Source organism: Alligator sinensis, unplaced genomic scaffold (genome assembly GCF_000455745.1).
Source record: "Alligator sinensis unplaced genomic scaffold, ASM45574v1 scaffold881_1, whole genome shotgun sequence".
Lineage (NCBI taxonomy): Eukaryota > Metazoa > Chordata > Crocodylia > Alligatoridae > Alligator > Alligator sinensis.
In genome coordinates, this window is record NW_005842346.1 from 1,387,865 (window position 1) to 1,404,102 (window position 16,238).

General features: G+C 41.7%; 2 protein-coding genes across 2 annotated transcripts in view; both read right to left on the bottom strand.

Moving 5' to 3' along the window:
- Positions 1-2,527, bottom strand: part of C9 (complement C9) — a 35,818-nt gene extending 33,291 nt beyond the window's left edge. Inside the window, exon 1 of the mRNA XM_006028946.3 lies at positions 2,444-2,527. Within this exon, the coding sequence (XP_006029008.1) occupies positions 2,444-2,520 (77 nt within the window). The 5' untranslated portion in view covers positions 2,521-2,527. The remainder of the gene's footprint in view (positions 1-2,443) is intronic.
- A 6,331-nt stretch (positions 2,528-8,858) lies between these two features.
- Positions 8,859-16,238, bottom strand: part of DAB2 (DAB2, clathrin adaptor protein) — a 16,289-nt gene continuing 8,909 nt past the window's right edge. The window contains exons 9-13 of the mRNA XM_014522397.2: positions 15,710-15,869; positions 12,386-12,880; positions 11,382-11,482; positions 10,481-10,551; positions 8,859-8,994 (exon numbers count right to left, since the gene is read on the bottom strand). Of these exons, the coding sequence (XP_014377883.1) occupies positions 10,486-10,551; positions 11,382-11,482; positions 12,386-12,880; positions 15,710-15,869 (822 nt within the window). The 3' untranslated portion in view covers positions 8,859-8,994; positions 10,481-10,485. The remainder of the gene's footprint in view (positions 8,995-10,480; positions 10,552-11,381; positions 11,483-12,385; positions 12,881-15,709; positions 15,870-16,238) is intronic.

The window sequence follows — 16,238 nt, forward strand, 5'->3', positions numbered from 1 at the left end:
AGAACTTGATCCACATTCCATGTCACTCTCAAAGGCCTGAGTGACAGCTCCTGGAAGGGCATTTTAATTAACAAAGTCATTTAAAAATGAAGAGATTATGAAAACTGACAAGCCTGTCACCTCAGTATTGGAGTGCGGGAAATTGCTCTACTTACTGACAAACAAAGCTGAATCAGGAGATTTTAATGCATCCAGTTTGAACAGAAAGGAGGAGCTGAAAGCAGCACAGCCATCAGAAATGTAGCAGCAGGGAGCAAGGACTTCAAAGACAAATGCTAACCTCAAAATACCCTCTAATTTCTGAGCAGAAGAAGGCTCCCAGCTGGCCATTTCATTGTCCAACATGATTTTTGTGTTTTCAAAAGGGGTTTCATGTGGATATGCCTGAACCCCTGCAATCTGGAACACCCCAATGCAGGCTGGATTCCAGATCAAAGCACTGCTGCTGATCCCATCCCTAGCTATCTTCTCCTGGAGATCAGCATGCTATAAGCCAAGGATCTTGCTTACACAGGCTTATTTCTGAACAAAACACTGTTTTAGAGAAATGCTGGTGTGCCTTCATTCTAACACTAGTCACACCAGAGTGCACGCAATGGTACACAAGAGAGACTGCCTTCCCAATGTCTTGTAGGGGAGAAAGGTTTACTGATTTTCTCTTGCTCCTTGCCCTTGACTAACATTAAGCCTATTCTTCTCACTTTGCCCTTCCCCAGCACACATTTAATTCACTAAAGCAGCAAGTTATAAAGCATCTTAGGTAATTAAGACCTGTTGGAACGTGATAGTACTCTCCGACTTGCAGCATCTAAAGTAGGAAAGGAGATGTGGTTTAACACAGACAGAGACACAGAAAGCAATTTAGGAGACCCAGTTTTGTTCCCAGTTGTCACTGATCATCTGGGCAGGCTTTGGTGCATCACTTCACCTCTTTCCCAGCATTCTCCCTTGCTATAAGGCAAAGTGTGTCTTTAGTCTGTTTACATGGTAACTAGTACATTAAGGCTTTAACTTCCCTGGAGCCTTCAGGAGCTGCTGAAATGAATGGAGCCATACTTGGATGGCTGATAAGAAAGCCTGGATCCCTTTAAAGGTGGAGGGGAACAGAAGAGGAGAGGGTGATTACAGTACTTCCAAGAAAATTTCCCAATACAAACAGATTAGATTACAGTTTGTGTTTCATCCCACATTGCACAATATGGCCTGAACATGTATTTATGCTGTTTGTTTTGTCCAAATTGTTACTGACCATTAACTTAATAAACCTATACTGCTTTGGTTCACCTTAAACTACAAAACTGATTGAATCAAGCAAGGGAATTGGTGCACTAGGTGAGCACTGATGCCACAAGCTTGCTTTAAGAGGATAGCTTTATTGCAATAGGAATAACTGCAGCATATACAGGTGTCACCATGCTCTCTTTAATGTACAGCAACATAGCTGAAGTAACAGAAGCTCCAGAGCCATCTGGTATGTGTTTGGGTGGTGAATCCAGTGTTACTGCTGTGGTTACTTAAGTAAGCTATATTAAAGAGGTAGCTTGGTTATATCTTCCTGTGCTGAAGTCAGATTTTTGATTGCTGCATAATCATTCCAACATGATTTGAGTATAGGGCATGAGGCTTCTCATGTAGAATACTTTGTAGTACTAGTCACTGACAGGATACTGCAAAGCAGTAGAAATTCAGAGAGAAAGCTTGACCAGGGTGAAAAAGAGACTGACCTTTAAACTTTTTGCTCCAAGCCAAAATATCCCTCATTCCATGTTTTCCCACTGCAGAATTTTTACTCCTTCTTTGAAGCATGCAGCGATGGCATGTGTCAGAGATGAGATGCTGAACTAGACTGCACTCAGATCTTAACCCATATGGAAATCCCTATGCTCTTATATAAATAGCACCAAGTAGGGCACGACACTTGCCAGAGGTAAAATGTCTCCCTTGCTTCTCTTTAGAGAGATAACCTAGAAGTAACAGAACTATTTTTAAAGATAATTAGGGACAGTATCAACAAGGTCTAGGAACTGTGATGCCAGCAATTTGAACAATCAGTAAGTTAACATTTTGTCCAACAGAAGTGTACCAGGCAAGGCAAGGCTGAACAACAGACCAATTATACTTTAGTACTGTATGTACAGAACAGAAAACAGAATGAAGGTAACATCTCTGCAAGCAAAGGAACTGGCTCATTAGGTGAGCACCCATGCTACAAGCTTGCTCTGATCATGGTTGGTTTTGGCTACCTTCATCTTACTTTGACTCAAAAGTCAAGAAGGCTGAACATAATATCATTACACTCTTAAAAAAAGATAATAAACAATTTTCTTCTTGGTTACAGAAGTAAGCCAGCACAAGAGAGATGCATGCATTTCACTGGCTGCTCTGGACAGATGTAGACATAACACTCTACAGCTCTATTAAAAAGAAAGTAAAGAGGACTTACCCTCTACTCTCTCCAGAAACCATGATATTTGATTCTAAAACGCATAGCAAAGGTACGAGCTGCAGCATAACATTCATGCTTCCAACTTTGTTATCTTGGTAGAAGTACAGGTTAGACCCGATTTCGGAATATTTATTTGTACCTTTTGCTATTGATTTCCAGATGGACAAATCAAAGGCAATACCCACAAAAAGATGTCAACGCAGACTTACTGGAAGAGCTCCAAAGTCCACTGGAGGGATAATCTGATAACTGGAAAATAGGAAACTCTTGTGTTGCAGCATTTCCCATAAGGACTGGGAAAGTACCTTTAACTGAGGACTTTTGCTCCATAACTACTCCCATTTTTGCCCAGGCAGGGAACAGAGTTTCTCTCAAACTGAGAGACTTGAGTGCCCAATAAAAACTGCCATTGCAGAGAATACTATGAAAGAAGTGCAAATAGTTTAATGTGTTTATGTTGCACTAAAAGAAGTTAACGGGGACCTGTCTCTTAAGGGATCTTCACTCAGATGATGTGGAAAGTAAAGAGACCTTTCTTTTTTTTTTTTTCTTCAAACTCAAAAAGGGTTTTTACATTTTCTTGTTGGACTGAACTGTCCTTCACTCCTTTTCATTGCAAAATCCCAAATAAGTCAACCATTCATCTGAACAGCATCTTGTGACCTACTAGGAAGCCACATCAGTTTGCATGTATGAGTGAGGACACCAAGTGCACACGTGGCTATTTGAAATCACCCTTTGGATGTTTTGTAAATCTAGCCTCAAGCCTTGAAAAAGGAGATGCTAAAATAAGATGGCTTAGGCTGGCTGGGCATTTTTATTTTAGGTGAAAAGGTATGGAATTGAGCAGACTATTCCAGAATATGGAACATAGCTGTTTGCCTGCTGGGTCCTATGGCCATTTAGTACTACAAGAGATACCCGAGTGCTGGTGTGAGCATCCAAATTGATAATCACATGTATAGGGCAGTAACACTATCTACTTCATGTTCTTGAATTAGAAGAACAATGCTGAACTTTCAGCAAGCTTCTTCTTGCCAAGTTAAATAAAGAAAGGTATATAGGCTCACAGGTGATCTTTTAGAAGTTAATCCCCTCATGCTACATGAAAGTGTCCTCATCTTTTTTCTACTGCAATGCGAGCTTCAGTTACCCATCAGGGCTAGGGGCAGAAGTTACACACAAAACAGTTAAAGCAATCAGCAATTGGTTTAAACCTGTAACAGAACAGATGTTCAGTGCACATAAACCAATTTAAAAATGGCTGAAACTAGTTTAAAGACAAACCTGGTTAAATGTAGTCTGACTGAACTGATGTAGATCAAACCAGTTTATGGAACTTCTGTCCCAGACCCCCTCCTGGTTCAACTGAAATCAGAGTCCCCCAGCATCCCAGCATGCTTTGCAACCCTGGGCTGGGCTGTGTTCTCTGCTGGAGCAGCCCTACCCCTCTGCTCTCTTGCTATAGCAGTGACAGCTGGCTGACAAGGGGGTGGGGATGCCTAGCAGGGATGAAGCAGCCCCACCACTTTTCCCAGCTGGAGTGGAGGGGGTGGGGTGTGGGACAGCAGGTTCAGGTGGGGGGGTTGGAAATCAAACCCCTCTGCTCCCCCTCTCCCATCAGCACAGGATGCCAGCTGAGGTCTGCCTGGCTTTCCCCCCCACAACTTACTCAGCAACAGGGGGGCATGCCCAGCACCTCATGTGGAAAGGAGGGAGTGAGAATAAAGCCCCCTGCCTCCCCTCTCCCACCAACATGGGATCCCAGTTGGGGCCTGCCCAACTTTTTCTCCCTGCTCATCACTTGAGCAGCAGAGGGTGTGGGGTTCCATGCTGGTGATTGAGGGGGCTTGAATCCCTCCCTCTGCCATTTTGCCTGAGCCATGGTCTGGGCTAGGGCCCCTGCTGATCAGGGACAAACATGGCAAGGGCTGCTTCCCCCTTCTGGCACAACCCAGCTGGGATCCCTGCAGGCCAGGGTGAGGGTTTATCATGCTCAATAGCCTGTCAGGGCCTGGCCACCCCTCAGCTCTGCTACCCTCCAGCCTTCTGTAAGCATGTGACTGCATTTCCAGGATTAAAAGTGAATGTCTATTCACCTGCTTCTCAGTTCAGTCTACATGATTTAGACTAACCAGCTAAAATGGAAATTGATTCAAGCTTGGGCTTTTCAAACATTTTGCCACCAAAAGAGACTTGTGGCCAATCATGGCCCCCCAAGATGAACTTGAGCTACCAATGCGATGCTGCAGCCAGCAAAGCAAACAAAACTCTGGCTTGCATCTACTGATACAGCTCACAGCTCAAGTAAGACTCAAGAAGTGTAGAGCCCAGAATTGGATGTAGTGTTCGAGCTGCGGCTGCATAAAGGCAGAGTAAAACAGGGGGATAACTTCTTGGGTCTTGCTTGAGCTTCATTGGTAGAATCCAGAGGAGAGCTATGCACATGATTAGAGGATAAGAGAAGAGGCTGAGAGGCATAGGACTTCAGCCTGAAAAAGCAAACTCAGGGATGATGTGGTGGTACCCTGTAAGGGGTGTGTATCAGGAACTGGGAGAACATTTACTAGGGCACCCCAATGAAAGACGGGGTCTAACCATCCTAAACTGCTGGAAGACCATTTTAGACTGAACATAAAGGAAAAAGCTTCTCTACAGTCCATGTTTCCAAAGTCTGGAATAGACCCCCCCTGCCTCAAGAGCGGTACTTTTAAAGATACAGTTGGATGCTTATTTTGCTGGGGTTGGACCTGATGATCTTGCAGGGACCCTTCCAGCCCTAATGGCTATAAAACATCTGTACTTAATAGAAAAAATGGTTTGTACCCAAGCCATAACAAGGGCAGAGTTTGAACTTTAATAGTAGGTTCCAAGTAATCCAAGCCATGGGAGTGAGGTTATAGGGATTATGGTGGGGAAGAAACAGAAGAAAATGGAGGTGAGAGAACAAAACAAGAAACCCCCATACCACCACACATTAGAATTCTTAGGTTTTTGTACAAGCACAGTAGTACTGATCTTGACTTACGTACATCAAGTACAACTGTTCCAGATCCTTATAGTAATTGAGTGGCAGATAAAGATGCTCTGGGAAGTACTCTACACAGTGTGGAAGTAGGTGGGCAACATGTTCTGGAATGCCCTGGCAGTAGAACAAGTAATATAGTAATAGGCCTAATAGTACTGAGTGTATACAATGTTACAAGGGTGTAGCCCTGTTGGTCTAAGGACATGGGCAGACAAGGTTCCTTGGGTGAATCTGATATTTTTTATTAGACCAACCCAAATAGTTGGAAAACAATTATTTGAACCTGAAAATTTGCTTAATTATTCTCCAACTATTTGGGTTGGTTTAATAAAAGATATCAGATTCCCCCACAGAACCTTGTCTGCCTATAAAGCTACAATTAACTTTTGCTGTTTTTAGCTTTGGGTGCACTTTAACCAAAAACAGCAAAAGTTAATTGTAGCTTTATAGGCAGACAAGGTTCTGTGGGTGAATCTGATATCTTTTATTAAACCAACCCAAATAGTTGGAGAATAATTATTAAGCAAATTTTCAGGTTCAAATAATTGTTTTCCAACTATTTGGGTTGGTCTAATAAAAAATATCAGATTCACCCAAGGAACCTTGTCTGCCTATAAAGCTACAATTAACTTTTGCTGTTTTTAGCTTTGGGTGCACTTTAACCAGTCTCACTTCAGATATTATATTTCCCCCCAATAAGTTTTGATCCAGCATCTTGTTTAAAAAAAAAAAAATATACAAAGACAAACAAAAGTCACAACACCAAGTTAAGATGCTTCTTTATACAAAAAAAGAAAAGAAACAAACAAAAAAAAAACACCATCTAGAACAGTCATTGTCTAAAACTATTGCATGATGTGCATTACTTCGTAACTCCATCATGGGAATGATTTCACCCTTCAGAAGTGCATTAGTTAGCCTACCACTTAACACTTATTCCAACTTTTATATTGAATATTTCTTCTGTAACTAGGTTAGGTGACCTATATTTACGCTGCTATTAATGAAGCTTTACAATCTCTTTATGCTACAGAAATGTCTAGACAAACAGCTAAATCAAGTATACAAAAAACCCCCTCCTACAGACATGCCCCCAGTTTATTCCATTCAAGTGGGTCAATTCACCTCAGTTCATTTGAGGAAGAAAAACCCTATTTCTGCCCTGTAGCAGTCTACAGTTTGAGGGGTACAAATGGATTCCCTTCAATTAAGTTTGACACCTGCTACTTGTACATAGGCATTTGTCATGGACATGGGCAGCTTGCTAGATGCCAGAGCAACCAGCTGGGGTCAGCTCCTGGGCTGACCCCAACCACCTTACCTGGGGGCTGCAGCATCAGTGATCCAGCAGCAGGGAGCTGGGCCAGTAGGCAGAAAATGTTCCACTGGCTGGCTAGTCTCTGGCTTCAGATAGTACATGCTGCTACCACATACCCTGCCCCACTTTTTTCTAGCATGGGTTCCCCCCCCCCCAACACTGGGAGATCCCAGTGTCAGAACCAAGGACCCACAGACCCCACCACATGAACAGAAAGCTACCCCCCCTTTTTTTTTTTTTTTTTTTTTTTTATTTTAAGACACCCCATGCTGCAAGTTAACAGCACGAGGAAACATCCACATGTGGTACTGCTGCAGATTGCATGTGCATGCTTGTTTGGACTGTCAGACTGCCAGTCTGATTTAGGTCATATACAGACCATTAAAGAGATTCAGTCTAGTGACTAGTTCAGAAGTCAGAACTACTACATTAACATAGCATTGTGATCAATACATTTCAAACATGCTGTGTAGCAGGAAGGTGGCTTGCACATTTCAGGACTTGGAAAAAAATAAAAAAAAAACCCAACCAAGTGAACAAATACTACACAACAACTTTCTCCACTTGCTTTCAAGAGCTGCATCTTTTAATGTCAATAGGTAACATTTCTTGGGAAACTACAGTTTATATAGACAGTGTAACATCCATACATTTCCAGTTTGAGACAGGCTTTTTTTTTTTTTTTCTTTTTCTCTTCATTGCAGAAAGTGCACAAGGAAAGTTTATGTACAGAAAAAAGTTGAATGACTGGCTGAATTGGTCACAAAAAAAAAAGAGCGCCTTCAAGTTGATTTTCTAGTTCTGTCCAGTTAAGTATGATTAATTATGTGCTTTATTATTAATTACAGAAGCATAATAATATTTCAAGTTTGTGTTCCCCCCATGTCAGATAGAAAAACCAACAAGACATTGATCAGTTATAACTATTGTCTGGATTAGACCCAAGGTTATGACCAATTTAGCTATTAAATCTGTTAGTACAGATTTTCACAAAAAGGCACTGCCTTGTTTAAATAGGGATGATCATCTCTCCTATAAATCACTGGAAGTGGTACCTCAATTCACATTAAACCAAGGCATGGAAGTCATAAAAAAAAAAATCGTAAGAGATTGTCGTCATTTTGCCTTCCAACATACTGGAGCTGTGCCATGTCATAATATGTGACAAAGCACTTGATTCAAGTTCAAACCATCAGGTACATTCACCAAAGAGGAAAAAAACCCAAACAACCAACCAAAACCTTATCTGCTTGTTCCATTCTCCATCTGCCAGCCAATTAAGAAGAATCCAGCATCTTCATTGATTTGTTTCCCTGAAAGACCCTTGTAGCACCAAGGTGTTAGAACCAAAGTTGTCTTAAGTACACTTTACGTTCCAGATTTAAACCTGGGATTTAAATCCATGGCCCTCTTTTCAGATTTTGCTGCTTAGAGCTGTGACAAGCTAAGTTGTGTATTCAGTTTCTCCTTTACAATTATTGCTTTTTTCAAAAGTTCTGCTGCTGTGTAGAATTTAGTCCCTTAAATTACAAGGAGAAACACAGAATGGTGGAGTTGCCAGGAGAAATTGGCAGGCAGGATTCTTTACTGCCTACTTTGGTTTGCATCTTTATTGTTTAAAGTAGCATAACAGAGACAGCCACATTTCACCACTAGTTAGACATAGTCCAGACAGAAGTACATTTTAAAGTGTGAGGGATGAGTTCCAAGACAGAGGCAAGTGAATGGTTTAAAGAAAGGAGGAGCAAGTGATCCCATCAGGTAGAGTAGGAAAGACTCAAGTGATGCAGAACTTAAGCTAGTAATCCCTTCCCCTGCCTGGAGAGAATAATTCATCTTCAACTTTGTGTTCAGTTCATTACAGTCAGTGCTACCATCTTTGTGAGCAACCAGATTTAGAAATAGCAAGATGTGTTCACATGACTTGTCTGTTTCTCCCAAAGGAAAAACTATAAAGGCTATAGAAAATTTGCATCCAGAAACTTAAGATTTGCATCTCCAGCATAAAAATGTGGACATTTCTCCGCTTTACATTGGATGCTGTTAACTGTAGGTTATTTCAGTTTGCCGAGTAGAAAGATGCAACACTGGATGAACATCAGTTGATTTAGGCAGCCAATGCAAAAAAAAAAAAATGAAACAAGTAGACAGTAGTGTCAGGGTATCCAATTTGTTTGTCCTTTGTTGGTTATGCCTGGGTTTCTGGTCAAGTGAAGAAAAAGAAAAGTTAGGAATCATCTAAACAGCTTAAAAGCAGCCTTCAACTACTACTAGACAAACAGAGAACCAGAAAAAAAAAAAAAAGTGTAGCTTTGTAGAGGGATTCCAGGTTATGCTTAAGTTTTTTTTTTCCCCCCCTCCTCCTCCTCTTAGAACAAAAAGTAATTGGCCCCATGTTAGAGTGCAGATGTAGCAGCATTAGGTTTTTGCATTTTTTAGACAAAGAATCTTTCTGGACATCTTATTATAAGTAAACTTGCTATTCTACTTATTGGGAAGTTGCCACTTGACCTTGCTACAAAGTCAATAGCCAAATGATCCTGCGTGTTTAAGATATTCTTGAAGTGGAGCTCCAATTTATTTTTTTTTTTAAGTTAAACTTTAAGTTCTGGTAACTACCTTCACAGTAGACAAACTCTACTTCGGAACGTGGAGGTTAGAAATGAATTGGGCTCATTTCCATGTGGCTGAACTCCCATAAGCAACTCAGTTGTCTTACCTGCTTCTCAGGCCTGAGTTAAACAAGCTCTTTTGCATGAAGTAAAAATAAACAAAGACACCCAACAATGAACAAACCACACAAGAACGTCCCTCCCTCCACAACAAACAGACATCAAAAAACTATGAACTGCAGGAGATGGTCCAATGAGTTAGTGCACATGTCTTCCTAGACATGAATTGGCTACAGTACTGGCACTTTTGTTATAGAGATTCTAGAATTAAGTTTCTTCTTCAAGACACTACTCAACAATATTATGCATTCTGTAAATAGGTTTAGAGATGGACCACTTAAGATAAATGCTTATTTGAACAAATATTATTCAAGCACATTTAGTATAGCCAAGTAAACTATTGGCTAAATTAAATCTTCATTAGTGTACAGCAAAACTCATTACTATTTGAATTCTTTTCTTGTCAATGGACTTCTAAATAGAAGTTTCATTCCAATTGCTTTGGTTAGAACTCATCTAGGAAGAAGTTTTAAAATTAGAAGTTAACCATCCAGCACTCAATTCTTAAGGTGAAAAAACTTCCCTATTCTAAAAAGGGATGATTAAGATCTTGCCACATGCCATAACTACTTCCCACAGTTAGTACAGAATGTTAAATGAAGTTCTACTATTATTAGTTACTGAAGTGGTGAATCTTCTACTTAAAAAGGAGAGTTACTCCATTAGAGCTAGTGCCCCAAAAGCTCCTCTAAAAAACAAAACAAACCAACAACCCAACAATACACAAAAACCAAAAAAACCCCCAACCACACCTTACCCTGCTCTTGCACCTTAAAGCCTTGTTAGTATGCTAATGTTCTTCCTTTCCAATTCCTTTCCCCCCTCCAAAAGGGTCAACAACCAATAGGCTCAAGACAGCCTGGGGCTGTTCTAAAATTTCTTTTCAGTCATGGGAAGAAGAATAAGTTTGTTTTATTCTCCATAAAACCACCATACTGATTAGTTTGGTCACTTACCAAATTTATGCAAATGGATTTCCAAAAGGATCACCAAATGGATCAGAAGTTGATGGTTGGTCAGGTGCCGTCTAAAAACAGAAACACCCCTAATAAAGCCACACATGCTGAAAAGCTATTTTCAGATTGCATCTTTATACTACTAGCTAAATATGCAGTGTCTAGAATGTGTGCCAATCAAAGCAACTTAAGCTTTTTTGTGCACTTACCATATGGTCAGGTTTAGACCAGAATTAACTTAAACTAGCAAAGTGAAAGCTATATTAGGACTAAGATAAACCAAGACCTGAGAGGGGGCATCATCTCTTATTGGGAAGGTCACTTGTCTAATGCATGTTAGTTTGGACTTAAACAAATTGCACTTAACTAGCTGAAGACTAAAAAGTGTGACTATTGTAAGCTGGATTTGGAGATGTTCCAGAGTTTCTATACAGGGCTTCAAGTCTTATGTTCTAGATGAGGCATGTTGTCAGGCTATTTCCTTTCCTTAAGGATATTTAGAGCTGGAGCCTCATTTGTCAAGGACAGGAGCTACACATCCTATTTTCTAACCTTTCTGCAGAGCAGGGGTTGAACTGAATTTGCAAGCATTGATTCAGGCTTTTGCAGCTTTTTTTTTGGCAGAACAAAAGCAAGCCTGAAGAAGAAAGGTGAACAGATAGAAAGGGAGTTAGCTGGCCAGCCCCTGTACAAATAGGGGAAAACATGATTTAAAAGCCAAGATGAACCAATTCAGGTAATCATGTTCTTAAGTTAGACCTGGAAGACCAGAGTTTCTGGACCCTCCATTATGACAACTTCTTGGAAATTGCAGAACTAACAGAGCAACTGCAGCTGAAGACCAGATACAGCAGGCTTCAAGAGAGAGTCTAAAACAGGCATACTGCTCCCCAGTACTTACAGAGGGTTTTGAAGGGGCACTGAAAGGATCAGTTTTAAATGGGCGGTCAAACAGGCCATTATCTGGCAGAGTGCTTTGTCCAGGAGCAGGTTTTGGCGGTTCTGCAGGAGAAGAAAACCCAGTAAGTTAGAAGTACATATAGAGCCTCTTGTGCTCAGTCTGTGCAGTCATAGACAACTATGTCAGGGGGGCGTGGCAGCAGCGGCATTAAAGAGCCAAAGTTGATGTTGGTTGGACTCTTGGTTCTTAAATCCAATTATTCATAGTTGGACAAAAAACAGCAAGTTTAGCATGGGTTTGAGCCCTAGTCAAGTGGACCAACTCAACTTGGATGCTAGATGGCAGCATTTAGCTGCTTACCAAGCTAGCATAGGATGGCCTAGATCAGTGCTTCTCAAAGTGGTGGTCCACAGACCTGTGTTGGTCTGTAGCAAGTTGCCAGGAAAGAAAGAAATACCAATGTTATGCTTCTGAAAATTGTATGTCATAACACCACAGTTTGTATGTTCCAACACTCCAGGTGATTTCATGTAATGCAAAGTGAGGAAAGAGAAAGAAAACAGCCAGCCAGTTGTGCATTTGTGTAGCACTGTTGCATGCAGTTGCTGCCACCAGCTGAACTGGGCACCAGTCCCTGGCCCACTGAAAAAAAAAAAAAAAAAAATTGCTAGTCCACCACAGATAGTTTGAGAAGCATTGACCTGGATCACACTTTAGTTTGAGGGAAAGTGGGGAGGGATGGCAGCAGCAATAATAAAAAGCTAGTCTTCTACAGGATCCACTGCAGAGCAAGCAATCTTTGTACAGGGGGATCTATTAACCCTATTAGTGGTTCCCTTCCCCACCCCCTAAAAAGCCTAGCTACTTGGGGTGTGGTACATTAAGAAGGAATTTACTAGTCAGTCACTTTAGTATAAAATATGTTAACTTCAGGGTCATAATCTGTAGTCTTTAGGAATGCCCAAACTTGCTACTAAAGCACCCAAAAAACCCTCAAGTAGTACCTGGTAAACTTTGCTGTTCTCCCCTCCTTGCTGGTACTGCAGGTGGTTTTGACAGCTGGAAGTCTTTGAACATTTCTTTTACATCCTTCATTTCTTTATCTCCAAGAGGGTCCAATGCAGTGAATGCATCGCTTTCCTTCTTGGAAACTTCCTTCTGAGGTGCAGTTCTAGGTGGTGGCTGTGGAGGGCTAGTAGCTGGGATAGATGACTGAGCAGATAGTGTGGTAGGAGGGAATATGGTGCTCTGGAAAGGATTGGTAATGGTGGATGGCTGTGCCCAAGCAGTAGGAGAGACACGTGCTGGCTGACCCCAGAGACCAGCTGACTGAGCAGGTGCTGGGGCTGGAAAGGATGCAGGCTGAGTACCAAAGGTGAGTGGCTGGGCAAAGCCTGTAGGCTGGGCACCCATTACTGATGCAGGAAATACTGATGCAGCCTGACTGAAGACAGATGACTGAGTACTCCATGGTGATACTGAAGTTACTGGCAAGGTACCTGAAATGGAGCAATTACACAAAAAACAGTCCATCACTTTTCCCCTTCACCACATAGACATTAATACAGGAAAATTTCAGAGTTCCATCCCTCCAATAGTCCTTATCCTTAAGTGAGAAAAATAAAATTTGATCTGCATTAAAAAAAAAAAAAAAAGATGCAGGCTTGCTATGCATGTCACTAGGCAATATACACAATGAATGTACTTTAGTGTTTGACCAACCTGATTCTGTAGTGCTTTTACATAAGTGTCTGCTCAAGCAAGAGCTTGCTACAGAGGCTAAAATAGGCTTTGACTTGCCTAATGCTTCCTGTACTGTGGTCTCCACCTGATCATGCAGAAATGGAACTTTTAATACTAAAGGCTTGTCTTGAGAGATGCCGGACAAGTTTGCCTTTAAAGCATGAACAGTCAGAGTACAGCTTAAGAGGAGTTAAGCAGCTTAAAGCAGGTTTGGACATGTATTCATGACCAATGGCTTGAAGCATTTTAAAAAGGTTCCTTGCAGAGTCCCCTGTGGTTCAGTGGTAGAATCCTCATCTGCCACAAAGGAGACCTGGGTTTGATCCCAAGATGCTTATACAAACTAACTATAAGCCACAGAGGAACAAGAGTGTCTGGACTTAGTCTGGCCTTTAGATCTCATCTCAGTAGCCTGAAGGAAGGAATGGAAGGTCTGGGTAGCCTTCACTTCTCCATACTCCTGCCTACACATGTGTATTAAGAGGGTCTGGGTGACTTCATGCATACATCATGATCCAGAAGGATCAATGTTTGCCAGGGTTCAATTGCAAGAACTGTGTATTCTGTTAAGGTGGGCCATTAGTGCCTTCAGAGACTTAATAAGGCCCTCCCAGCTGAGACTAGTAATAGTGCTCATCCTCACTAGAAGGAAGCTGCTCTCCCCCTAGCATCTGGGAAAAAAAGCAAGCCAAGAACTGGTTTAGTATGGAAGAAATGTGGTTTAAAGCAGCAGCTGGGCTGGTTGGCCACCTGCCAATTCAAGTTGCCCTGTATTAAGTCTATTTTGGCCAAAGTAGTACTCAAACAGGTCCCCTGTTTTTCCCCCCCTCCAGCTGCTCAAAACAAGTAGACTTGCTCAGCTCCTGTTTCTTAGATTCTGTCCCTCAGGAGACTAGAGGAAAGTTCATAAGCTTTATATGTTTTGCATAGCATGCAATACTTGGATGCCATCTACTTCAAGACTATTGTCTCAATACCTGGTTATTTAGCTACACATCAACGTAGTAAAGCTGTATGAATTGTGAGTAGCTAAGTTTTACCTGACCTTTTCATTTTAGACTCATTCCTCATCCCTGACCTAGTTGTGCAAGCCATCTCCTCCTGGGGCATTAATGCCAAGTTCAATGCATCTCAGTAATCTCAAGTCTTAGCTACAAAGACTCGATGGACTTTTTTTTATTTTTTTTGAAAAAAAGTATTAAAACCCCCCCACAAGAAGTGAACAAGCAGCTTTACTCCATGCACACAGCTGGCTCCCAACCCTTTCCCCAGCTTTAGAAGACTTTTGGGTGTGGAAGAGAAGGAAGAGTAACATACATTAAGGACAACTCCATTCTAGGGTGGTATGCAAAGACAGACTACGCTTTTGGCCCTCCCAAAAATCAACATTAGTCTCAAGGTCTCAGCTTTCCATCCCATATAGCTCTGCAAGATGCGATAGCTCAGCTAGGGATTGAAGTCATGTCCTTAGCTTGGCTGTGGATCTGGGACAAGAGCTATACCCTAGAGCTCTCTTTATTTATCTGTTTTTTTTTGCTGTAAACAAAGTCTTCCAAAGGTTTGGTACTTGTTCATGCAGAGGTGAACAGAGGCAGCAGGCCAAGGTATTTAATGATCTTAAAGGATGAAAGAGTTAGAGGGCCCAGCTATATTGATATACTGGCTTTGCAAGTTCTTTACAGTACCAAAGTATCACAATAGTTTGGTACTAGCCCGATTGCTAGGGCTAACAGATGGTGTATATTCATTTTACAAAGGAAAGCCATGTGGCTAGTTCCCTAGAATTTTTTGAAGACTACAGTGGCAGAACCCTGAAGCAATTCCTTAGGGATTCTAGATAGTGTGCAAGTTTGCTCACCATCTTCCTGTGGGCAAAAAGGTTTTGCTTAGAGCTTGCAAGTTACTTTGACTGGCAACTAGCTAATGGACTTCCATCATCTTGGCATATGGAAGATTAACAGTATGACACTGAACATCTTCAAGGCAGTCAATATTAGGAAGGGCTGGCTGGGGCAGACACCATTTGAGTGCCTAAAAGCACCAGCCTGGGGCTGGCAAATTGGTCTGCCTGAAGTCAGTGGCAGCCATCTCTACACCTTGGTCAGTGGCTAGTGGAATTTGGCAGCTATATTGCCAAGGCCTCCAAAATGTTACTTTATAGCAGAAAGGAGTTGTTAATAGTTACAATAGCTGAACTGACCACTTTGACTGCATCAAGCACTTCACTCTTCCATTTCCTTCCCTGAAGATGGTATCAATATAACTGCCAAATGCTACACCCAATCTTAGTATGTATGGCTTATAGAACAGTTGGTCACTATATGCAAGACACAAAACTAGAACCAAAAATCAGATGATCATCCATTAATTTCTCTCAAACTATAGCTTTAAACAAAACAACCCCCCCAAAAATGCAACAAAAACCCCCAAAAACACACATGTTGAGTGAGAGAGATGAATGCTGCAAGAACAGAAGCTAGAATGGCTGAACTCAAGCATTCTGGTGGGAAAAGAGCCAGTTTAGCCATAATGGTTTAAAAAAAAAAAAAAAAAACAAACAAACAAACAAAAAACCCCCAACCTACCTAAGAAAATCATGGGAGGTGCTGTGGTAGGACTAGCTTTGAAGAGGTCCAGTGGGCTGGTTTGCACAGGGGCAGGTTGTGCTGCTGCAGAGGTCAAGCCTAGGCTCTCTGTAGCAGTAGGGGCAAAGAGATCTGAGCCAAACAAGTCACTTGCTGCAGTCTAGAAGTGAGACAGAGGTCAGTTATACTCCCACTTTAAAAATGGTGGTAGGTAACAGTTCCTTCAGTTGAAGGAAATTGCATTCGTTGATCAGAAAGAAATGCCAACTCCAAAATACTTGCAACTGCCGCTTCCTTTAGTAGCAAACATTCCACATGTCCGTCTGCCCTGCCCCCTCCCCCAAAAGCCAAGCCGATGGGTTGGTGGGCTCCAACTCTAGGAATTCTAGGCTCAGAGACTTAACATACATCTTCCCAGCCAAGAAGATGGCATGGCTTACAGCCTTCCCCCCCGATTTGTCCTGCATGGGACAGGGGGGGTGGTGTCAGTCTGTTCACCAAGGATAATGGAGTCTTATGGGTCAGGGAA